This window comes from Haliaeetus albicilla, chromosome 14 (assembly GCF_947461875.1).
Source record: "Haliaeetus albicilla chromosome 14, bHalAlb1.1, whole genome shotgun sequence".
Taxonomy (NCBI): Eukaryota; Metazoa; Chordata; class Aves; order Accipitriformes; family Accipitridae; genus Haliaeetus; species Haliaeetus albicilla.
In genome coordinates this window covers 1,222,010-1,239,672 of record NC_091496.1, presented here as the reverse complement: position 1 = coordinate 1,239,672, position 17,663 = coordinate 1,222,010, and the positions used below count along the sequence as shown (strand labels likewise).

Here is a 17,663-nt window from a genome sequence, read left to right as displayed (position 1 = left end):
GCGCTTTCGGGCCAATCGGCGCCTGCGTCCCCGCCGGAGGGAGGCGGGGCTGCGGCGGGCGGAGGGAGGCGGGGGCGAAGGGGCGGGGAGGTGGGCGGAGGGCAGCGTTGGGGGCGGGCGGAGGGGGAGGACGGACGGTGGAGGCGTCCAGTCAGAACGCCGATCGTGGCGGCGGGGGAAGCGGAGGCGCGCTCTGATTGGCCTGCGGGGAGGGAGAGCGGGGGGCCGTGCGGCGTGGCGCGGCGCCTACTTCCGGTCGGCGGAGCGGCTGAGGAGAGCGGGCGGCGGCGGCGGCTCCCGGTAACGGTGAGGGACGGGCCTGGCCCGGCGGGGCGGGAGGGGGCCCCTGGGCACCACCGGTGGCGGGGGCGGCCCTCGGGGGCTGGTGGAGGGGGGAGCGGCAGTGGCCGGCCCCGCTCTGCGGGCTCGTTATAGGGGAGCGGTAACGTGGCACCGGCTGGGCCGGGCCTTGGGAGTCCCCCGGCCTGCTCGCCGTGGGAACCTGGGGGGGAGCAGCATCACTGTGTCCCCCTCAGGCCGGTCCTGTTGACGTGGGGCTGCCCCGCCGGTGAGGCCCGGGGATGCGCGGCCAGGCTCGGTATCGCCCTGTGTAACGGCACCCGTGCCCCGGTGTGTGTGTGTGGCAGCCGCTGTGTCTGGCCTTCCCCCCCGCCCTGTGCAGGTTGGGATTCCTTGCCGTATCCCTGGGAAACTGGCAGCTCCGCGGCTGCCTCAGCCCCGGGGGAAGGAGCCTCCGTCCTCATACCGCATGCCCGGGGAAGGGGGGGCTGGGGGGAAGGGGGGACAGTACCGGGCTCCGGACCCCCGGCCTGGGCAGGCGTCAGGCCTGGTCCAGCCTTGGCCTGCACCCGAGGTCACTGGCGCTGAGCTGCGAGGAGGCGTCACCTCCAATTCCCTCTGCCTCTTAATAAACTGTTAGTGAAAACCCGAGCCTTCAGGTTCTTCGTATATCGGTGAACGTTTGTTTTAGGGCGTTAATGGCTTTTTTTCCTCACCCGTTATTTGTTTTAGCTCCCGCGGGCCTGGGGGAGCGGAGCGATAAGTCCTCAATCGCTGCCATTAATTACACAGCAGGGCGAACGCTGGCGATTGCATATCAGAAGGGCCATGTTAATGAAACCCAAACCAACCCCGATAGTCGACATAATCCTCCGTTATCCGCACAGTTGTGTCCGCTTGCCTTTTGGCATGGTGGCATCTTGTCCTCGGCCACCATTTGTCACTGTCACCCCTGTTGTAACGTGGAGCTCCGTTGGCGGCCTGTAGAGGTGACCCGCTTGCTCTTCCACCTGTGGATAAGGACCAGGTTTGCCTGTCAGCCTAAGGCCGCTGGGGAATGAGGTTAATCCCCTTAAAACCCAAAACAGAGACTTAATTCCCAAATTTGAGTGAATTATATTGTCTGTAGGGGCTTTTTTTCTGTGAGGCTAGCGGATTCCCAGGTGGGAAATGTGCTTCCAAAGGGGTTTCTAGCTGTCGGTGTGCTCTGAAAATCGCCGCAAAACCAAACCCAGTGCAGAATCCCAGGTTCTTCCCTCAATATCATCACAAAACCAACCAGAGTCCCATGTTTCTCCTCCAGCCGAGGTTCCAGGAGACCCCATTTTGAGGGAATACTTCCCGACTCCCCACCACTAATTGCTGCTTCTGACTTCCCTGCGGTTCACCACCAAGACCCTTTTATTTAGGAGAACAGAAGACTGTTGCCGAAGTCCCTTCCCACAGCGGTTTGTGGTTTGCTTAACTAGCTGGGGAGAGAAGAGGGGCGCAGGTAATAGAGTTTGAAGCCTTATTTTTCCCAAAATTGTGAGCTCCAAGGAAAATTTGGGGGTCAGTCCTATTGGTAGAGCAGCTGTCGGTTGGCAGAAGCGGTTACTGATGTGAATTATTTATGAATAATGGTTGGTTTGGGTTGGGTTTTTTTTGTCCCACCAAGCACTAGAGCAGCATCTTTACCCGCAGAGGTAAGGCTCATCGCCTCCCTGGCACCCGGCATGATGCCAAGATACATGTTTGAGGTCAGATTGTCCCTTTTAATCACCTCATGGCCGCTTTGCGTGGACTTTGTAGATAAAATCGTGGTATTTACACTGGTTCCAGGTCACTCCGTGCTTTAGTCCAGCCCGCTCCCAGGATTAGCAAGAGGTTGGTCTGTGTTAGGCAGGCCCTCAGCGCTGGGACGTGCTCAAAGTGAGCGAGAGTCTGGTACTCTGTGTAAATATATACGTAGAGCTCCTCTTAAATAACGCCTGGGGTGTCCTCCCCCTCCTGCTGAGGTCATGGCCACGCTGGATTGCATCAGAGGTGCCTGGGAGTTGAGGATTTTTCACCCGGATTGAGCTTGGATTGCAAACAGCCATGCGGGTGTCGCTTTTCATCTCGTTTGCTTTCCCATCCTCCCGTCCCCAGGAGGATGCGGCTTTCCCCTCGCCCTGCCAACTGATGGTGATCGTGAAGCTCGTTCCACGTGGTTGGAGACTGATAGGAGCATCACTTAAATCCTTCTGTGGTGGTCTCAAGAAGCGAGATGTGAGGAGATGGGGAAGGGGTTAAGTCGCCCAGCCCGGGGAGAATCTCCCGGGGGGTGGGGTGGTTCCAGGTGTCCTTGTCATAAAAGCCACAAGAGAGTATTACTGCTTTCCACGATGTCTGTTTTATTCTTAACTCGGATATTTTTGTCACAGTGTTATCTTGGTTCCTTCTGTGAGGTTAGTGGCCTCAGGAACAGGTTTGTACAGATCAAAACCCAGATTCTCCGAATATCTGATGTGACTGGGTAGCACAGGTTTATGCTGATGGCTTGTGCCACAGAAATTATCTGTGAGTTGAGGAAAGCTGCTGTTCTTCCATCTTTTCCATTCTTTCTGATGCTCTAGCATGCACGTGTCTCCTTTCTTCAGCTAAACTATGCCCAAACTTCCCTTTTATTTGGATTAATTAACGGCCAAAAGCCCAAGGGATCATTATGCATTTCCTGTGCACAAGACCAGAATTCGCAGCCTGGATCCCTCATCCCTTCCCACTGCAGAGCCCACGTTCTCCCTTCGAGATCCCCATGGCAGTGGGACTCCTCTTTTTTTTTTTTCTGCTTTCCCCCCTCCCTGCCCCAGCAGAGCGATGGTTTCCAGCTTTCTCCACAGGAAAATGGGCAGTGCTCTCGCCTCCTCAGGGTTTTGGCTTCTCTCCTTTGCTCACCGGCTGCTGCCTCGCTTCAGCCCTGAGGTCGCTCTGCCTGCTTCTGGGATGGATGGACAGCTTGGACCTGCCAGCTTTGTCATCGTGGTGCTCAAGGCTTTGCTCCCTAAGGAGCCTCCGGAGATCTCCAGAGCCAGAGAAGGAGCAGCTGAGGTGCTCAGTGAATGTTACCCAGTGCCAGGCAGGGTTTTGAGCGGCCCTGATGCCTGCTCTCATCACTGAAGGGATTCATACGGCACAAATGCTGCACAGATAAATGTGTTGCGCATTACGGGGTGGGGGGGTTTAGTGGATTCCTTGCCCTGCTGCCTGCATCGTTTTAGGCAAATATTGGTGAAGCGGTTGATTTTAAATAAAAAGAATCCCTTGACCTCACCAACTCCTGAGTAACACTTCAGGCAGGTAACTCTCCTTGGTTTATTCTATTAGAAGTTTTTTTCCCCTTCTGCTGCTCCTTTCTAACCTCTGCAAGTAATTTTAGCTGCATGGACTCTTTAACTTCTGTTTTCTACAGGGTAAAATTTAATTTTAAAAACTTTTTCAGGCAGGACTGCACAGGTGGAGTTCTGCCTGTGTGGAGAGAGTAAGGCAGCTTGGTCCCGCTGCTGGAGAGGTGGGATGGTGTGCTGAAGAATGCCTATGTTAACTGCTTGATTTAAATTTAGATTAAAGAGCTAAGGATCGGGAATACTTCCGAGAGCCCTCTTTGATTGTACAATTCTCACGTTTTTATCCGGCGTTTCCAGCCCAGACACGTGCTGTGACCATCCCTGATGCTGCAGAGTTACCGTGTGAGTGCTGGACAGATGATCTGGGCGATAAATTGCCACGTCCTGAAAGTCTCTGTCATCGTGTGCGTCTGTCACCCACCCAGCACCTGGAATTGCGTTCCAGACGGGTGTAGCGAGCCTAGTGGGACTTGAATTAATGGTGAAATATGTGTGGGCGAGGCTTCTATCCACATCAGGGTATCGGAGGTCCTGGAGGAGTGTCTGAAGCCATTGGGTGGACAAGCTGCCTCACTGGGAAGGAGGGTTTATTGGGGAGGGAACTGGGCAGGACGTGAGAGCAGAGGGCAGCCGGCGCGGCTGGCCACCGGCTTGGCAGGGGCTGCGTAATGGGCGATCTGCCCTGCATGTTTGCCATGCATCCTTCGCATTCCTCACCGAGCAGGCTCTCCTTCCAACAAACACAGTTGTTGCTCTCTGCTGTACGGAGGGGCTCGGCTGGGGCTTGTGTGAGGGCTTTGGGAGCAGGGAGCTGCTCCGTGTGTGTGTGAATAAGAGTTTCTGCAAGCGCTGTAGGGATCAAAGATCACTTTCCCCAGATAATCTGTATTAATTCATCATTTTGCCCAGGTAATCTGTATTAATTCATCAGCTCTCCCCATTTTGGCGTCAGAGTTCTGGCTTGTGACCCTGGAACTGGTGGCGTGCTGCTCCGGCATTCCTGTCACAGTGCGAGCTCCTAAATTCCCCTTCCCTCACTGTCCCATAGGTGCATCTGAACCACCATGACCATCCCTCAGCTCCTCCTGTGCCTGTCTCTCTCCATGCTCTGCATCTCGAGCAAACCCACCGAGAAGAAGGACCGGGTTCACCATGACCCGCAGCTCAGTGACAAGGTCCACGATGATGCACAGAACTTTGACTACGACCACGACGCTTTCCTTGGTGCGGATGAGGCCAAAACCTTTGATCAGCTTACGCCGGAGGAGAGCAAGGAGAGACTCGGGTAAGGAAAAGAGCCAAAATAAAAATCAAATTGAGAGAGAATGAATTCACAGTGGATTGTGCTGGCCATAAACGTCACCCCCGGCATTCATGTACGTTCTCTTGCACCTCAGGTGGCAGAGGTAGTTTCAACCAGAGCCTTTCAAATGTAATTTTTAAGGCAGCAGTAGCTGAAATTTAGTGACCAACACAAATGGTAGTGACAAAGTTAGGCGACACGTGTGCTGTTCTCCTTGCTGGAAACGTTGCGCTCAGCCTGCAAGGTCACCTTGATTCATTCCAACCATGCACGCTTGCTTCCAAGCACCAACTACTCCCCAAAACTACAAAGAATAAATGAAAATAAGCATCTTTCCCCTTTGCCGTACTCAAACTGTGCTAAACAGAGCTTGCTGGTCTCCAGTTACCGCTGGAGGCCGAAGACCTGGGGGACTACTTGCGTTTTCCTGCCACGTTAGTCTTCCCAGTTGAGAAGCAGCTGGTTGCTATGTAGAGCCACGAGTTAGCAAAAACAGAGCATCTCTTGAAAAATTAGCTTCTGCTTCATTGCTTTTCCTCCCCTGCCACCTGCGGATGTCAGAACAGGGTGTTTATCAGAGAGGGTCAGCGCTGGCCCTGGCAGTCTCGGCTTCTCGGCACTACAGCGTGTGCCTTTGTGCATGCGGCAGCAGCTGCCAGCACAGTTGTTCACATTGGGCTTAGAAAGGCTTAAACCTTCGGAGGTGCAGCCCCGATAAGACATTTTCAGAGACTCTTGAGGGCTGCGCTCCTGCCTGGCAGCTCCCTGGTGAGCTTGGCCTTGCCGTTGGGACGTTCCTCAAGATGTCGGTCTAAAGGACTGACTCATGATGGTCCAAATTGCCCGTTAACTCTTCAGCTTTGTCTGTTTTTCTGGGTTTTGAAGACAGCAGGCTGGTGGCATTGTCTGCTTTCTGCCTCCTGCCCGCAGAGCAGCATCCCAGTGCCTGGATGGGCTTTGCTCACCAGTGTAGTCCTCGGCGTGAGAGCTGAACATCTCAACCCTACGCTACGGCCGGTGGAGCAGCAATTGGTGCAGACTGCAGTGAAAATTGAGGGGGGGTGGGGGTGGTTTTTTGAGGGAATGAGGCTCCCTGATGAGAAGGGAAAGCTTAACCACGTGTAGGTGCTGAGGGAAATGCCACCCGGAGTGAGGTAAACTGAACAGATGCAGCTGGATTTGCAGGACAGAGTGATGCCAGGCTTTCCCACGTGCTTTAGCATCCATATGGATCATCCGGCTTGCCTGCCTGGGGTGGGAGGTAGCTGCGGGCCTCTCCACCAGCAGTTTGCTCTCAGTAAAGGCTAGGCAAAGACAAAGCTGTGTCTGCTGTAAAGGAGTCTTTGCTGGAGGCTGGAGTGTGAGGTGTTTTGGGGTTTTTGGCGGGGGGGGGGGGTTGTTGTTTTGGGTTTTTTTTTCTTCCCCTGGGGACTCTTTAAACTGGAAAAAACTCTTTGGACCACTGCATCCATTGCAGCAAGACCCTTGTCGGTCTGCAAACTGCAAAATAAGACAAGCCAGGTATTTTTTTGTGAGGGAAGTAGTTTGGAGAGGATCTCTTGATCCCCCTAAAGTAGAAATGAATGCAAAGGCGACTCTGCAGCTCTAGCTGCAGAGAGCAAAAATGCACCGGCGATCCTCCCCCCTGCACTGTTTTCCTGACCCGTAGGCTTTGTCATGGCTCTGCGCTTTAATTTCATTGTTCTGCTGAGTTATCTACTGGAAAAAGCTGGCAGTGGAAGCAGGGCTGGGGTAAGAGTTTCCACTCAGATGTTTTAACGAGGCTGTTTCAAACTGCTCTCGCCCTTGACACAAACCAGCTTTTTTTTTTCTTTTTTTCTTCTTTTTTTTTTGTTAAGTCAGAGGCAAACTCATCACACTTTCCTGAGCCTGAATTGGTTTGATAAACTTGTTATGAATGCATAATTATGTAAATTATTTTTTTTAATGGCTGTTGTTCTGTCGAAAGGACCCAATTTTCTGGGAGAGAGCTCTGGCTCCGTGTTTACCGGCTTGGTTTCCGTACAGCTCGTCTCACCTCCTTGTTTCTTGGGACGACTGGGATTTTGGAACAGCGTCCCATGCCCTACCTTGTTTTTCTTTAAAGGCTGCTGAATTAGGGAAACGCTCTGTGAGTTTCCTGGCAATAGTGCTGAGCAAACAGGATCCCCTTGCTTCCCTAGGATGCCTGAGTGGGAAAGCAAAGCAGCCTGTCAACTCCAGCTGCCAGCCATCACAAAACATCTGGTGCCCCTGCCACCCCCTCTCCACATAGGCTGCTGTGGCGTTGTGTGACAAAACGGCGGGGTTTTTTATTAAAACTTAAGGGTTTTGTGGCTTCTGCCCTGGGAAACCAGCCTGTGAGCATCTGGTTTCGGCACTAAGCTGCTGAACCAGCTGAAGGCAGAGGTTTAGGAGCTGCCTAAGTGTCCTCAGCAGTGCCAAGCTTGCCCTGGGCTCCAGGTGGGGACAAAGTTTAACTTTCTCTTAATGCAGTTAAACAGGGAAGCTGTTTTTTAATTAAACTTCTGAACTTCTGCTGCCCCACCTAGAAACCTTTCCTGGAAAAGTCACCCCAATGTGGGCTCCAATTCTTCATTCTGGTGGGGTTTTTTCCCAATATATTCTTGTGACGGCAGCACGCCAATGCCTGAGCTCTGGGTGCTGAGCAGTACTTCACAGCTCAGCTGGTGGCCGATTTCTCATCACCCCTGGCTGAACAGATGAAAAGTGGTTTTGTACGAGATCTGCCACTGCCCAATCTTGTCACTCGGCTGGTCTGCTCTGCTGCCTCTTCGTTTTGCTGACACTGTGGGGTTTGGTGTCATAGAAACCTTTTTAATGAGGCTGGGATGGTTCAGATTTTATGCATGGGGAGGCAGCTGGGGAAATTCCCGATGGGATCCGGTCCTCGGAGGCTTCTTTGTGATAAAGCCGGGGAAGGATGATGCCTGCTTTTCCTGGCAAGCAAGTTTCCAACCAGCCCAGTCCTTGACTCTTGTGTTTGCAGTTTCACCGTTTGCAAACAAAGCAAGAGGCTTTAACCTGTACTGTGCCTTGTCACACGAGAGTGTTACATGCTCTCATGGTGGTATTCCTGTCCTGCTCTCGAATGGCAATGCAATATGTAAAAGTTGAATTGTTTCCCTGAAATAGCAACTATTAAATAGCCTGTAAAATGACTCAAGCCTCCAAAATGTGGTGCGCGGTCTGCGAGCTGCCATCTGTCACAGGTAAAGTACAGCATTGAGCTGAAAGACTCTTCTAGAAGTAATGCAAGTATTTTCACCAGTCTTATCCCGGCTATCTATTCAGCCTTTTGTTTTTAGGAACATCCTTTGTGCCACAGAGGAAATTGTGGTTTTGCTTTTTAAAAGCAATTACAGAGCAGCAAAACCCGAGAGCTAAGTGCAGGGTGGCTCCAGTGTCCCGTCTGTTTGACAAGGCTGGGTTTGCACCTGATGTTTCGCTTTGCATCAGTGTTCTGGGAATTAATACTCTTTTGGTGATTTAAAACACAGTCTTTTAAAATTCCTGCATTTGAGTTATGGATTACTGAATTAACAGCACCAGTTCCACGTTGAACCTTCCTGTTAAAAGGAAAAAAATGATCCTGGTTGACCAAGCAAAATATTTTGGGCTGTCGTCCCTGGCTTTAAGTGCCTGGCACTGCCAGGGGAGGACAAAACTGAAAGTTCCCAGCGCTGAGCTTGAAATGCAGCGTGTGCTGTGCCTGCCCTGCATTGCACAAACACCGCGACTACTCCTAGGAGTAACACATGAGGAACGGCGAGCATTAAACAGCCCAGCTACCCCTGACCGTGCTGCCTTCCCCTCCCCAAGGCTTGCATGCATCTGCGTATGGATCTCTGCATTCCTCCCAGCGGCTTTTCTTCACAGCTGCTGCTAAAAATAAAGAAGGCACGCGGCCTCGCACCGTGCTTTATAAACCACGCATCTCCGGTTTCTCCCTCGGTAAATGGGTGGGCATCATCCTCGGGTGGGATCCGACATCGACGTCAGCTTCTCGTCGCTGTCCTACGAGGGTGTTCTCTGCCTTGCTGGGCTTGGGCGTGCAAACAAGCCAAGGCTCGGTCTTTGTATCCCTTCACCAGGGCCAGGCTTCCCACTTTTAACATAAGTACCTGTACGCATTTAACTCTGTGCGCACTATCGAGGTGGGAAGACGCACGACTGGGCATTTCCCAAGGTCTGACAAGAAAATGCTTTCCCCTAAGACGCGTGATTTCCTGAAGAGTACAAAACCTGAATGGCCCCAGAGTGAGAAAGACGGTGTTTCAGCAGCTAAACCGTACATTGGTTTTAAGGATGAGCTGTCCATGTGGTCACGTATGCTGGGACCCGTTAATAAACACCTTGACTTGCTCACTCTGGCATCCACGGGTTCAAATGCTCTGCCCAGTAGAACTAGAGCCTTGTTTCCCTTAACTTTTGCTGGATTTTTCTGCATTTTCTACAGAAAGATTGTAAGTAAAATAGATGAAGACAAAGACGGGTTTGTAACTGTGGAAGAGCTGAAAGACTGGATTAAGTTTGCACAAAAGCGCTGGATATACGAGGATGTAGAGCGGCAGTGGAAAGGGCACGACCTCAATGAGGACGGCCTCATTTCTTGGGAGGAATATAAAAATGCCACCTACGGCTACATCTTAGGTAGGTCTCTACTCTTGGGATAAAAACTTTGCGGAGCCGGCGCTTGAAACTTGCTGTTTTGTTTTTGTAGAATGATTGTAGATAAGATAGACACGGATAAGGATGGGTTTGTGACGGAGGGGGAGCTGAAAGCCTGGATTAAGAAGGCCCAGAAGAAATACGTGTATGACAGTGTCGAACGCCAGTGGCAGGAGTTTGACATGAATCAAGATGGATTTATCTCCTGGGATGAGTACAGAAACGTGACATATGGCACTTACCTCGGTAAGGGGCAAGGTGTCCGATCTGGTGATGGTCTGTAATCAATAAAGCAGAAGTGCAGTGGAGCAGAGTGGGAGCGCTTGACTCATCCCCAAAGCCTCAGACTTAAAAAAAAAAAAAAAAAAAAAAAAAAAAAGTCTCCTCCGAATTTACCTTCTGATGGCATTAATGAAGGGCAATCAAAGGGGGGGGGGAAGATGTGGAAAAAAACAAAGGTGAAGTTTGCAATCAACACACAGCTTTGTAACTCTGCTTTATTGATGCGCTTAATTGTGAAAATTAGCTCAAAGCTCAGTCGTGAGCAATAATGTGATTAAAGGCACACGGTGTAATGGTTTTTTTGCCTTCTAGCTTTTGAATTTCAAGCTACTGGTAGCATTTAGTACCTGCAGAAAGATGCCGATTAACCTGTGGCTGTAGAAGCCACCCTTTTCTGGTTGTCTGCACCCTTCCTAAATCTGTGAAGATCATTAGCGAAGAGTCTTAATCACTTTCCAAAGTCCTGTGTGCACATCTCAGTTTCTCCACTTGTCCTGGCAGTAGCTTTAGACCCCAGAGCTTGTAGATTTTGGCATGTAAGACAGGTCAGCAGCCCCATAAGGACTTAAACACCCCGAGGAGTGAGGTAAGAAGCAGCTCTTCTGGGGTTAAGACGTTAGAAAAATATCGGTTCCTCTGCCAGTTGTTCCCGCCTCCTGGAACACAGACGTATATGGTATGATGAGCTACAGCTTGAAAGCATGAAATAAGGTTTAATTTACTAAATATTTCCAAAGATAGTCAAATGCTCTGCAGAATGTATGGAGGCTGTTGCCTCTCAGTTCTGGCTTATCCGTCTTCCCTTGGGCTGTGTCACGGCTTCTTTTAAATGAGTGGGTTAAAGCTCGAGGAAGATTGAAGTTTGCCGTGCTGGTGGCTGGGGAAATCAGCCCCCCAGGACCCCGTCAGGTCTTACGAAGCTTCCCAGACCCCCTCAGGGCTGGGGCAGGTCTTACTAAGCTTCCCTTTTCCATTAATAGTGTAATTACTGAGATCCACAGAAAGCCTAGCCTATCTGCCCATTCAAATCCAGCTTTGAAGGGGGAGAAGAGCTCCTAGGAGGGCTTTTATCACGCTTTTTGGAGTCCGTCTAGTAGGATTTCTGACCTGCAGGTATAGAATATTAAAAAAAAAAAACCAACAAACAAACAAAACCTTAATGAGAAAACCATTTCTCAAGCCTAATTAGTACAAGAGGGGAGCGCCTGGCCCCCATGACTGACGATATGCCATGAAGATCTGGCCAGCCTGAGCTGGGGACCGGTGCTCGACGCTGAGTGCCCTTGGCAGATACTGATAAAGCCTATTACAGCATTGCTTCCACATACTTTTGTCTTTACTGAACGCCAGGAGGATCGCAACGACCCCGCTCTTGCAGCCACGCCGCCGGGCTCTACCCGGCAGAGCCGTGCCTGCCTAATGCCTTGGCTCTGTGCTCCTTTTTTCAGCAGGAATTGCTTTTCCACAGCTCCTTTCTGCTGAAATATTCTTGTCCCTTACACCAGACTCTCCCCTCCCTTCTCCTCTCTCCCCTCTCTGGCCGGAGCGGCGTTGGAAATGACTCTGGAGAGCTTGACGCGTGGCCAAGAGGCCGGCCGATCCCTTAATCAAGTTAAGAACATCCCTCTCCCGGCGCGTGGGAGCCGAGGCACCACCCTCTGTTGCTGCTCTACTGAGTATTTAAAAAATGCTTGCTTTTTGTCATCAAAATGAAATGCTGTTGTTTTCTTTTTTTTTTTTAAACTTCGGCACTGTATTAGTCACTAGGTTGCACCCAGTACTGTAATAAAGTAGCTCAGTGTGCATCAGCGCTGAAGGCTGTTTCTGTAGATCAAAATCCTGCTTTCCATAGGGAAAGTGAGAACACTAAGTGATAAATAACCAAGAGCTTCATCTTAAAGTAAAACTCCATTTAAAACCTCCTTAAAAATATGGAAATAATAATAATAATAATAATGCTTTTTTTTTGTTCTTCAGTCCCATCAGACTCGCTTGTCGCCATGGGTGGGTCCTGAAACCAGAAACGCTCGTGTTTCTCCTGCTCATATCAGGAAGATTAAAAAGTTGAGCTTGTGGCTTTGCTGCCTGCAGCTCCTGAGCGATTCCCCAGCTCTCTCCCCTCAATCTGCCCTATAAAATGTTTCACTTGTGCCACCGAGGTCAGGGACTAAAATGCAAAACGTTTTTGGGTGGGTTTAACCCTTGTTAAACAGTCAGCTTGCTTGGCTCTTTGCTGCTTGCCACCTGGTTGAAACTGATTAAGGCCACTCGGCTAATGGCAGTATTAAAAGAAATTGCTTTTAACTTCAACTCGCTCTGCTTGTCCTGCAAGCTGACGCTGATCCCGAGGCTTTTGTTTGCTCTCGCCGAGCTTTCGGCATACGCCGCTATCCGAGGTGAAAGCTTGGGAATAGAATAGGAAACTTTAGGCTTAATTGTGCCCTAGAGGTGACTTAAAATAAAATCTTCTTACCGTCTTATATTTAATGGTTGGCTAGCACCGGGGCTTGTATAGAGCTGCTTAATCCCCTGCCTTTTGTCCTGGATGTAAACAGAGAAGGGAGGGAGCCTTTTTTTAGACCAGGCCTGGCTCTCACTTAACTTCGCCCCGCAAGGATTTGGCTCCTCTATCGTCCTCCTCTATCGATATTTTTCTATAGGCTGACAAACAAAGCTGACTTCGGTATCCCAAAGCTTATCTATAGCTGTTGGCGTAGCTATATCTAGTGTCCATATGTGCCCAGATATTCCCACTGTGGCGGACGCTGGGTGATGTTTCGCTGGCTTTGAAGCCGCCCCGGCAGCAGGGAGCAATATCCCCTTACACATTCTCCTCCAGAAATAGCTTGGGCTGAGCCACCAGGGCCGTGCCGGCCAAAAAAACCCCAACCCTTGTCTCCTCAGGGCATCTTCCCTGGGAATGCTGTTATCCCACGACGACTGACAGCTCCTCCTCCTCTTCCTCCTGGCAGAGGAGGTGCAGAAGACAAACGACGGCTGCTGATATCTAAAATTCAGGCTGCTGTGGCAAAGCGTTGGGAGGTTGAGGTTGGGTTGAGGAAGTTGAGGTTGCGTTGAGGTTGGGTTGAGGAAGTTGAGGTTGGGTTGGGTTGGTGGTGACCATGGGGCATCTCCCCCCTGTCCAAGCTGACCCAGGGCGCTGCCTCTTCTTTTCTTCTGCCCAGATGACCCAGACCCTGACGATGGGTTTAATTATAAACAAATGATGGTGCGAGATGAACGACGCTTCAAGATGGCTGACAAGGATGGAGACTTGACCGCCACCAAGGAAGAGTTCACTGCCTTTCTGCACCCTGAAGAGTACGATTACATGAAAGATATAGTCGTGCAGGTGGGTCTGCTGTGGCTGGTGATCTTGCAGGAGGTGGTGTTGTTTATGGCAAAGAAATGGATGGAGAGGGTCGGAAGTCTGGGTGTTCACCAGAAACGGTCCTGCGGCAGGATGGCCTTGAGTGGATCAAGCGGATGTGGATCAGGGGTGGCTGTAGGCAGAGAAGATTGGCTGTGGAGCACAAAACATGGCTTTTGGGGGGTTCTTAACATGCAGATGTTATCCTCGTGCATGCTGGCGCTGGCACAGGACTGGATCAGCCCCAGTAAAGGGGTCACTGCCAGGGGGAATTGCTCTGAGCCCAGCTAACTGCTCTTTCCTCCTTGCAGGAAACCATGGAGGACATCGACAAGAACGGGGACGGCTACATTGATCTGGAGGAATACATAGGTGAGACACCGGTGCCTTGGCTCTGCCGCTGCGTCCCCTCCTCACCGTGTCCAGCGGGAGCAGCTGCCGGCATGTGCTTTCCCGTCCCTCCCCCTCCTGGAATTTTATTATCTCTCTTAACTTCCTAACTTTAGACCTGCCCTGCTCCTCTGTCCTCGCTGTGGGATTTCTGGGTTAAATCCCAAACCGGTGACAGACGCTGGGTGTTCAGGGTGGGAAGAGCATCTTCCAGACCCCCAGAGGGAAGGGAGCATCTGCTCAAAATCCAGGCTTGTCCACTCTTTAACGCGGCGGGGGCTGCCTGTCCCTGCCTCCTCCCTTGGCAGCGGCGGGACGCTGAACAGCTGCCCTTTTTAACACCCCTTATCTGAAATGGAAAGCTTCGGCAGGGGAGAGAGGCAGCGAGAAGTGCCTCTGACTCCAAAATATGTCAGGAGAAACGCTGCCTTGCTTCTCCAAACCCATTTCAAGCAGTGCTTTAAGATTTTGGAGGTGAATTTAGGGAAATAAAGAGGCTTAAAGGCGGTTCTCGAAGATGAAAAGGGGGAGCCCCTGTGGGCACATGGGGGTCTTGTTGTTTTCCCCTTGAAAGCAGCAGCCTGTGTGCTGATCCTGAGGTCTAACCGGGCACGACCTGCGCTCCTGTGGGATGGCAGAGGGGTGCTAGCCCCCCTATCCCAGCTGATACCAAGACAACATGTGTCCCGCTGGTGGTTTTTCCTTCGGGATGGATCCAGTGGAGGGGTGTTCAGCCTGCCACTGTGCCTTCCAGGTGACATGTACAGCCACGACGGGGACGCCGACGAGCCCGAGTGGGTGAAAACAGAGAGGGAGCAATTCGTGGAATTCAGAGACAAGAACCGCGATGGCAAAATGGACAAGGAGGAAACCAAAGATTGGATCCTTCCTTCAGATTACGACCATGCCGAGGCGGAAGCGCGACACCTCGTCTACGAATCCGACCAGAACAAGGTGGGGACGGCACCTCCCCTCCCCGGGGGGGCCCCAGCAAGGATGTCCCCGTCCCCGCACCCCGCAATCTCTGCCGGAGCTGGGCCCGCAGCCCTCGACTTCACAGCTCAGAGGCCTTCCTTTCCCCAACGATAAGGCTAAAGCCCTTTGAAATGGCTTGGCAAGCACCTTCGTTAAGCTATCTAATTAAGAGTTGCCTGGGCGCGCGCTCCCCACAGCGGTTCGGCTCCCCTCGATGGATGGAGCACTCTCCATCCCTTGGAGGGGTTGAGTGAGATTTTGGGGAGCTGGGGAGGGAGGAACAGAGCCACTGTGGGATAAATAATCGGAATTTATGTCTCTTGCAGGACGGCAAGCTGACCAAAGAGGAGATCGTGGAGAAGTACGACTTGTTTGTGGGGAGTCAGGCCACAGACTTCGGGGAGGCCTTGGTGCGACACGATGAATTTTAAGAGCTGTACAGAGAAAGCCGTTTCTTAAATAATTTATTTTTTACAGTTTCTGGGATTATCATAAGAAACATTTTTCGCTACTGAGACTGTTATTTCAGGCGATGAGGTGAAACAAAAAAAATATCTCTTCCCGTCCTTTTTTTTTTCTTCCTTCTTCCCAAAGGGATGGGGACTCGCTGTTCTGAAAACCAACTCTTACTACGACACTTCGTGGGTTGTGTCTTTTTTTTTTTTTTTTTTTTTTTTTTAGATTTACGCATTGTTTTATGGTCTTAACGAGTTCTGTTTATTTTTGTATTTGTTTTGGTTCCACGTGAAGTGAAGAAACACGTATCCTGACAAGCTAAGGGTAGAGCAATGGTAACGGTTCCCCCTTCACCCTGCCTCCCTCTCTCCCCTTTGATTTGTTGGTATGTACTCAGCTATGGTCTTTTAAAATAAAATAATCAAGGAAAAAAAAACCCTAGAACAAGCCAGAGAACAATAGGGCCAAAAGGAAAAATAAAACCAGAGGTGAGTCATGCTTGTTTTAGACCGGGCTTTGCAAATCCAAACACAGTTCATCTGGCCCAGAGGGAGTCGTGCTCAGCTCCTCGCCTCCGGCTCCAGCGGGATTTGCAGGCAGCCCTTGCCTGGTCTGCCCGCACTTTTCCCAGTTCTCCAGGAGGAGCTGGATTTGCAAACCCCTCTCTGAAACAACGGTGAGGCTCCGAGTCAGGCGAGTGCAGGTGGGTGCTTCGTAACCAGAAACGGGTGCAGGGCCATTCCACGTGCTTCACTCCCTCCGCCAGTCCAATTAACAAGCCCCTTAATTAAGCGGAGCTGCATGGGTGCAGGAAAACCGACGGCAATACAAGCTGATGGTGTCGGTCCCCTCCCCGTCAAAATGCTTTCCCGCTTCTGCAGCCCCGGGCGTCGCTCAAAGTGCCTTTAATCCACCCAAAAACGCTGCGAAGGAGGAACGGCGGGGCCGGCACCCAGCCGGGCATGGGGGGAGACGCTCGCCGCACTCCCATCGTACCTGTTGCATGAAGTTACTCTTTCTCGATTATTATTAATATTCTATTTTTATTATTTTTATTATTTTAAATTTTTTTGTAACCCTGCATTCCCCGCTTCGCCCAGGGACATCTCGCTTCCCTCTCGCAGCCTGCTCGCCTCGTCCCCGCGCGCTCGGCCGACCAGCAGCAACGTGGATCCTCCTCCGGCGGAGTCACGCAGAGGTTGGTGCCGGCTGCCCGCGCCAGGGAAACAACAAAAAACCCCCCCTGGCTTCTCCCTTAAATCGGTCTCCAAGGGTTAAAAGCGCGGACTATAACCTATATATACTCCTCGTATTTCATGTACCTTTCTTAAAGTAACACTTTTGATATAACTCGATGGTGAATCAGATAATCCTATACGAGATCCGTACGGTGAACGTGCCTTCGGCGCTCGTCCCCCCCTTCCCCGCTCGGGGCTCTCGGATTTGGCCAGTGGGGAACGCCGGGAAAGACTCACCAACGCAGCACCATCGGGCCCCGGTTGCTTCCCACCCCCCAACATCAAACCCCTGGCCAGCTCCGGCACGCTCGGCTTTCTCCACCCAGAAGGACTTAGAAATGACGAGCGTGCGGCTCCTCGGCATTAACGACTTCAGACACTAATTTTGTTTTCCGGCGTGGGGTTCGCCCCCGTGTTCCCCTGTTGTTGTGTGTGTCGTCCCCCCACCCTCCCCACCCCGTGTTTATTCCTCTGGTATTTCTCCTCTCGGGATGATTTAATTTTTGTCCTTCTGGTGTAAACGGAGCTTCGCAGCCGTGCCGGAAGATTCTGTGGCTCAATAAATCCGTTTACATTCACCCCATTAAGCTGCATCGGGGTTTTGTTGCGCTGTGACGGAATCGCTCCCGTTTTCCCCCCAAAAAATATGATGCGGGTGAGGGCTGGGGGAGGGGTGTGTGTGACCCCCCCCGCTCCTCCGGCTCGCACGGCGCAGTGCTGGCCAGATCGTCCCCGGCTCACTCGGGACGGGGATAACTTAATTTGGAAGTGTTTACGTGTCCCGGGGAGGGCTGACGCAGCCCCTGGGCCCCCCCACCCAAAAATGGGGCATCCCCAGATCAGGGCTCTGGGGGGCTCGGCCAGGCCCCTTCTGAACCCCCCCAAGTTGTGCCCCAAACTGGGCATGGGCACCCTGTGCCCTCAGGGAGGTTGGGGTGTGGGGCTGGGGGGGGGATGTTGGGCTGATGTGGGTCCTGGGTGAGTCCTGCATGCTTGTCCCCGCTGCTCCTGGGTGGGGGCTCTGCCCTGCCCCAGCCCCACGCATAAGGGGCTCAGCCCCACCCCTGCCCCATAGATGGGGGGCTCAGCACCGTCCCAGCCCCACAACTGGGCTCCAGCACCGCTCCAGCCCCATAGAGAGGAGCTCAGCACCGCTCCAACCCCATAGGTGGGGGCTCTGCACAACCCTGACCCCACAGATGGGATCCAGCCCAGCCCCATGGGTGGGGGTTCAGCCCCACTGCAGCCCCACAGAAGGGGGCTCAGCCCCACCCCAGCCCCATGGATGGGGC

The 17,663-nt window shown here is 52.0% G+C and overlaps 1 protein-coding gene across 4 annotated transcripts; it reads left to right on the top strand.

Moving 5' to 3' along the window:
• Positions 1-187: 187 nt before the first annotated feature.
• On the top strand, positions 188-16,954 carry CALU (calumenin). Of its 4 annotated transcripts, none has more exons than XM_069801466.1 (7): positions 188-300; positions 4,714-4,950; positions 9,449-9,642; positions 13,128-13,294; positions 13,624-13,684; positions 14,457-14,656; positions 15,004-16,954. In XM_069801466.1, the coding sequence occupies exons 2-7, from the start codon at positions 4,730-4,732 to the stop codon at positions 15,106-15,108; spliced, it is 948 nt and encodes a 315-aa protein (XP_069657567.1). In that variant the 5' UTR covers positions 188-300; positions 4,714-4,729; the 3' UTR covers positions 15,109-16,954. The 4 variants fall into 4 exon arrangements, with proteins under 4 accessions (XP_069657567.1, XP_069657566.1, XP_069657565.1 ...); XM_069801465.1 differs by lacking the exon at positions 9,449-9,642 and adding an exon at positions 9,713-9,906 and having other exon boundaries at positions 190-306; XM_069801464.1 differs by having other exon boundaries at positions 190-306.
• The last annotated feature ends 709 nt before the right edge of the window (positions 16,955-17,663 follow it).

What these genes read in the sequence shown, in the direction of transcription:
- CALU (XM_069801466.1), top strand. Translation starts at nt 4,730, where the DNA reads ATGACCATCCCTCAGCTCCTCCTGTGCCTGTCTCTCTCCATGCTCTGC. An exon ending in CACCTACGGCTACATCTTAG is followed by an intron (nt 9,643 to 13,127) that starts GTAGGTCTCTAC and finishes TCTTCTGCCCAG; the next exon opens with ATGACCCAGACCCTGACGAT. An exon ending in TGAAAGATATAGTCGTGCAG is followed by an intron (nt 13,295 to 13,623) that starts GTGGGTCTGCTG and finishes TCCTCCTTGCAG; the next exon opens with GAAACCATGGAGGACATCGA.